Source organism: Mus caroli, chromosome 6 (assembly GCF_900094665.2).
Source record: "Mus caroli chromosome 6, CAROLI_EIJ_v1.1, whole genome shotgun sequence".
Classification (NCBI taxonomy): domain Eukaryota; kingdom Metazoa; phylum Chordata; class Mammalia; order Rodentia; family Muridae; genus Mus; species Mus caroli.
Window position 1 is genome coordinate 96,654,262 of NC_034575.1, and position 6,967 is coordinate 96,661,228.

At 46.4% G+C, this 6,967-nt stretch overlaps 1 protein-coding gene across 1 annotated transcript in view; it reads left to right on the top strand.

Moving 5' to 3' along the window:
• The window catches only part of Gxylt2 (glucoside xylosyltransferase 2), a 91,167-nt gene that overhangs the window by 25,118 nt on the left and 59,082 nt on the right, over positions 1 to 6,967 (top strand). The window contains exon 2 of the mRNA XM_021165390.1: positions 3,646 to 3,835. Coding sequence (XP_021021049.1) covers positions 3,646 to 3,835 — 190 coding nt within the window. The remainder of the gene's footprint in view (positions 1 to 3,645; positions 3,836 to 6,967) is intronic.

Sequence of the window (6,967 nt, forward strand, 5' to 3'; positions counted from 1 at the left end):
AGAAAGAAAGAAAGAAAGAAAGAAAGAAAGAAAGAAAGAAAGAAAGAAAGAAAGAAATTGACACCAGTAAGTCTGGTGCTTTAACCCACGAAATTCATTTACACAAAGATGCTCACGCTCATACACATTTAAAGTCCCAGGAATCAGTGACATCATGCTATGACAACACTTGTTTTTAAGAAAAATCTGAATGTACTTATCCTGTTTCGTTCTTCTCAGACTTCTTCATTTCCTCTTAGACCTTCTGCTGGAGCAGGCGGGCCTGGTTTATTCTTTTTCACTGCTGTATGGTATTCCATGCTCTCAGCATGGCAAATATGTTGGTGACTTTCATGGTCATCAGTTCATTTTTTTTTTAAAAAAAAAAAAAAAACAACAGATCTGTTCTGCATGTTCTAGTATGGGATTGTGCAAACGCACGAGAGTTTCTGCAGGTTATTCAAGTAGGAGTCTATGTGGAAGAACAGGTTGTATGTCCATCTTTATACCTGCTAACGTAACATATGCCAATTTCCACTGTTGTGTATCCAAGCTGCCTGTTCCCTCTCCCCATCCATTGGGGAAGCTCATCAAGTTTACCTTTCCATTTATTTTGTTATCTTTCCTAGTCTAAAATAATGAATTTACTTAAATTTGTATGTCCCAGCTTCCTGAGGTTCATACTCATCACCCAGGCAGAAGTTCAGCGTGTGAAGCTGAGCAGAGTGGACTCCTTGTTCAGGGGTGGGGAAGGTGCTCGTGGTTCAGGTACTGAGGATGGAAGGGAAGCTCTCTTGCATGCTAGCAGGTGCGTTACCAGCGCTCTGCATTCCAGCCCCATCTGTAACACCGGCTTCCAAATACAGAGCACATTTTAACCAGCTGTTCACATTGGGTCTTGTAGCATTTTTTAAAGCATGTGTATGTACACTTGTGTGTGTGTGTGTGTGTGTGAGAGAGAGAGAGAGACAGACAGACAGACAGAGAGAGACAGAGACAGAGAAATAGAAAAATAGAGAGAGGACACATATGTGGAGATAAGAGAACAGTTTGCAGGAGTTTAGGAGTTGGCTTCCTTCTTGTGCCAAGTGGTTCCAGGGACTCAAACTCAGGTCCTAGGGTGTGGCTGCAAGAAACATCTTGGAGACCATAGAGCATTATGGGCCTCTTGGCTGGTGCCTTAACTGTGCTTTAATCATCATCTTAGTGTTGTTCAGATCAACTTTCCTCCTGTCCACATAAGTTAGCTATTTGGGAATTGGTTTAAAAATGGGCGTGGCACCTCCATGAAGAATAGGAGGACCACAGGCGGAGGGGCGGAGTCCAAGTGGCTTCCAGGCTTGTCCTGATTTAGCTTTCTTTCAACCACAGTCTCCAGAGATTCTCTGGACCCACTCCTTGAAGCCACTGATGGATTTCTTGTCGGGAAGGCCTGTTCTCTCTTGTACGGTGTCACACTGCACGGTCACTGATGGGCTCCCGCCCTGTCAGCACCCATTTCAGGACTCTGCAAGACACTTAGGAATCGTCACTCTCCCAATGTGTGCATACATGTGTGCATGGGAACATGTGTGCACAGGAGCGTGTGTGTAGGGAAACGTGTGTATATGCATGCAGGCCAGAAGACAAACTTGGGTGTTGTTGCTCAAGATCCATCCAACTTTCTTTTTTTCCTGAGATGGTTCCTTGCTCACCTGGAACTGGACAAATGGGCTGGGCTGGCTGGCTGTGGAGTCCCCAGGGACCCACCTTTGCCTCCCCAGTGCTGGGACTGCAAGGGGTAACACCATGCCTGGCTTTTCTTACACGGGTTCTAAGGATCACATTGAGGTCCTCAAGATTGCCAGGCAAGCACCACAGCAACTAAGCTCTGTTGCCTTCTCAGGGTTATTTCTCTTCCTCCCTTGTCCTCTGAATCTATTTGCTCACCTCTATTCTAGAATACTCTCTTGAACATAGTAGGTCTTCAATAAAGACTGGTGGATAAAGGAATGGGTGGCGGTTAGTGAAGATCAAAGAGAGAAGAACATTCTAGAGAGAGAAATAGGATGAAGGAATTGAATGAGTCGGCATGTGTCAAGTCCTAGAAATGGCACTGCATGGCCTGAATCATAACCATGAGTGAGACAAGAAGTGTGACAGAGTGTGCTGATTGGTGGCCATCCACCCAGGTGTATGGATGGCAGTCGGGAGATGAACTGAGGATTCCTGGTTGACAGTTTGTGCTTGATCTAAAAGCCAGTCAAGGCTCACATGATTCTAATAGGAAAAATAACAAGTCTGACATCCTGAAACCCCCACCTTCCCACCCACACACCCATAAAGACAGCACATAATTTGGGGTGTAGAGATAAGGCTGGAGATGGACAGACCTCCCAGAGCACTGTCACGGTAATAGGGGAGAGAAGTCAGTGGTCACATCTGAAGAGAAAAAGGGGCTGAAGAGAAGCGAGCAATTTACAAAGATACCATCTTTCCCTGTGACCCCCCAAAGTTAGTGAAATCCAAGAACCGGCTGCATCTAGCCTGCGCTGAGCCACCAGGCCATGCTCTCTGCCAAGGGTGCTCTTAAGTAATCAAACTGGAACCCATTCCAGGGAGCTCCACCCACAAGTTCAACTTCCCTTTTAATAAAAGCAAAATCTGGACCAAGCCTGCAAGTTCGCCAGCGCAGCGGGGCCAGCCTGCAGAGTAAACTGGAAGGTTTTTGGAAGGAAGGTGGCGTTTGACATCCAAGTTCCCATGCTCTCCAAGTCTTTTGTGCGAGTAAATTGCTTTCATTTGTCTCAGGGCACCTTTTTCCAGCCCAACTTCTTCCAGCTTGCTTGCAAATGTTTCTCAGTGGTGCATTTGAGGTTTGGCGTCATCTCGCTAGCTGGGACCAATCTTTTATTCCTAGGAAATAGCTGGATGATGATCCTAGACTCTTGGATCCCATTTCTCTTCCCAGCTGTTCATTCGGTATTAGATACCTTCATGTTCACAGGTTTGCCCACCTCCCCCCTGCCTGCATCTTGTTAAGAGGAGTCTCATACCCACCACCTCACCCTTCCTTGGCCAGACAATTAGGATTAACACCTGTTTCTTTAAGACTATCCTGGGACAAAATGGGAGTGGGGGCATGTGGGTTGTTCCGTTCCATCACCTCCTGGGATTGCACGTGATTGCAGCCAACAGTCACGCATTCCACCGCATCCTAAAAACCTCCAGATGATGAGAGTATCATGTTTCGAGGTTCACATGGGAAAGCCACAGCCCACCCTCCTCCTGTTCAAGTCGCATGGAATCTAATTTCCATGGCCCTGTGCAAGTGGGAGCCCCACAGCCCCTAGTCAGCTGTCGGAGTTTGGAAATGCTATTTCCAAACACAGTCCTGTAGGCAGCCAGCAGGCACTAGACAGCTGAGTTCTGGCAGAAAATGTCCCAGACACCTATAGCCATCCAAACGGTGACTCATCTCATTATGGCCAGGATAAATATGGGAATAAATGGTGTTTTTCTACAAGCAGGAAGAATTGTCAAAATGCTTATCACTTTATAAAATATAACAGATTGTGCCTGGTCATGTTTTGAAATGTTCCATCCAACCATTCAGTGGGGCTTTTTCATTTTTATTTTTTTAAGTTCAGCTTGTTTTTTTTTTCTTCTTCTTCTTCTTCTTTCTAGGAGGCCTGGGGAAACGAGGAGTTTGCGCTCTGTGCCACCCGAACTCTGGATTCACCTGGCCGTGGTGGCCTGTGGCAACCGGCTGGAGGAAACTCTGGTCATGCTCAAGTCAGCTGTGCTTTTCAGCCACAGGAAGATGCGCTTTCACATCTTCACGGAAGATGCTCTGAAGCCCGAGTTTGATAAACAGGTGACACAGGCTAAACCGAGGCACAGTGTTTTATGGGAGGGCCATGAGCCCAAAGTGGACCTGCTGCAGATGCAGTTCCCAGTTCATGGCTGGGGTTGGCTGCATGCTCAGTTGTAGGAGTTGGGTCCTTGGCTCAGAGGGTCCCTTCACTTGCAAGTGTGTGATTCGGAGATGGGCTGGGGAGATGGCTCGGTTTCTGAAGGGCTCGCTGAGCATGAGAGCCTGTGTCTGGGTCTCCATAACCCACCATCGCATGTGTCTGTAATATGGTGCCCCTAAGGTGAAATGGGAAGTAGAGACAGGAGACTTACAGAAGCTCATGGGCCAGCAAGTCTGGCTTGTGCAGCTGCAAACAACAGACCCTGCCTCAAACAAGATGGAAGGTAGAACCAACACCCAAGGTTGCCCAGCAACCTTGTGTTGTATGGCGTGGGTGTGTACCCAGATATACATACATCAACACACAATAAACACACATCCACATACACAATTTTTTTTTAATTGTGGCAATCATGTGCTCCTTTTAAACATATTGGGAGCATGTGAGCAAATAACATGGTGGTTTGTCTGTGCTGGGTTATTAAAACGATCCATCCTCCTGGACAAATAGCTTATGTTTATGTATTGATGAGAGACTAACAAGTAGCAGGTTCAAGGGAATAGATCCCAGAATTATCAAGGATAGAAGATAGAGTCCCTACTGCCCTCCAGTCTCGTGTAAGAGATGGCAGAGTTAATAATTTGGGGAACTTCTGCCATGTTTTCCTCTGTACCCAGAAGTGAGTGTTTGCTTCTCTGTTTCTCTGTGTAGATGCACAAATGTTTACTCATGTGCACACACACATGCACACACACACTCACATGCACACATACATAGGTAGATCAGGGCTATGCTTTCCTGGACTCTCAGCCTGGAAGCCATGCCAGCCTTGTTCCAGGTGGCTTCTCCAACACCCTCACTTCCTTTTTAGCAACTGTGGAGAGTTTGTTATGCCGCTGGGTCTCTATTTGGCTCGACCCTCTCTGAGTTTTGACCCACGCAGAAGAGCTGCAGCAAGGGCAGTTTCCTCAGGAGAGACCCTGCCTGACCGCAGCAGACCAAGCTTTGTTTACCTTGGAAGTTTTCTCCTGTACTAAGGTCTTGGATTCTGGCAGAGGTGGAACCTATTTTGCTTTGTTTCTGCTGACTGAGGCAACAGTCCTGCATCCTGTCACCAGGCTAGCGGAGCTCCCGGGAATGCCAAAAACAATATATTGGGAAGAGAAAGACTAACAACAGAAAACTAGAGGTCAAGCTAGGTTTCCTAAGGGTAAAAGTCACCTTGAGATATCACCAATAGAAGCTAGGAACCCTTAGCCTTAGGGCTTTGGAGTCAATTGGAACAATGCCTTGTGAAATGCCTCAGGGGAGAGGGCAGTGGAAAGATTGGAACACTCCCAATTATCTGCTCTAAAGTGGTGTTGTAAGGGAAAGTACAGTGATAATATTTAGATTCTATTATAGTAATTAATATAATATTAATATAGTAAGTAATATAATATTCAGAATATTATAGTAATTACGGCAGCTGATGATTACTGATTTCCTCTCACAACCTTTTACAGAAAGGAACTCTGTCTATTTTCCTTTTTTATTCTGCTAATATAATACTTAAGGCTAGGTACCATTCTAAAGAAAGGAGGTTCGTGTAACTCATAGCTAGGATCCAGGTATCATCTTAGATGTAAGGATCTTTGGCTGATGAGGTGGGGCAGAAGGTGCCCTACCATAGCAGAACATCATATTGCCAGACAAGGATGAAAAGAGAAGCCAGGGTGTGGCGGGGCTTGATCTTTATAATGGTACTCTTGTGAGAATTAACTCAAGAGCCCATCCAGAACAACCTCCATCCCAGCCACCTAAACAACTCCCTTTAGACATCACCTTTAACCTTTGCTGCACTGAGGACCTGACACATGAACTTGTTGGGTATGAACTCAAACTGTAGCAGACTGAGAAAACCCAGGAGTCAGAGAGCTTTGTTGGTCTGCTCACACTAAATGTCAGGTTAAACTTACTGATTCAGGTGTGAATGGCACTCCCCACAACTCATACACCCTCCTGAGCCATTGAACAAAGAACTCACACTCAAAACGTGGTTCTCTGAAGTGGAAACGTGAGGGTTCTTTGGAGAGTCTGTTGTGTTGGGTGGTGTTTTGCTGTGGCTTACACATGAGGAAGTGTTCTCCTGAAGTGGACACAGGTGAAAGACTAAGGCAGACTCATGAAGGAACGTTTCACTGAAGCAGACACAGGAGAGAGGATGTTCTGCTAAAGCAAGCATGTGAAAGGACACATGATGGAGGGTCCTTTGCTAATGACACATGTGTATTGGTCTGCCTTACTTTGTGTAGTTGAGCTGTATTTGTCAGGACTCCTCGGACTTGAGCTTATTGGATGCACGTGTTAAGTCCAGACAAGTGCTGAGGACACATGGAGGACACATGATCTTTGGAGGGCATAAATAGGACTCAACAAAGTGAGATAGAGAGCTTGGCTTGCTTGTACAGCTAGCTGTGCAATGCTTGTGGGTCTCCTGTCTTCTCGTCTCTTGCTTCCCTGAGAGAGACACAGCCGAAAACTTCTCCTGATGTCCCTCCTGGTCCCTCCTGCTGGCTTGGGCCAAGGCTGAAGCCTGGCAGTCTCTACTAGGTCCTGTCACCATTGTTGCTAACCTGAATCTATTGAACTGGCCTGCTGGCGTATCCATGAAATGTTTGCAAGTGGATTGAGCTGCCGCTGCCTGCTATAATCTGTGAACTGAACTGCTGATTTCCAGACAACACAAATGGGAAGTTGCTCCAAAGAACCTTTCTAATCAGGTGTGAGCTGTTTCAAGTGAGCTGTAGTGATGGCCCCTGCAGATCTCAGGGCCTTGCATGCCGATGCTTCTCTCCCATGGGGACTGTACTGGCTAGTTTTGTGTCAACTTGAGACAGCTGGAGTTATCACAGAGAAAGGAGCTTCAGTTGGGGAAATGCCTCCATGAGATCCAAATGTAAGGCATTTTCTCAATTAGTGATCAAGGGGGAAAGGCCCCTTGTGGGTGGGACCATCTCTGGGCTGGTAGTCTTGGGTTCTATAAGAGAACA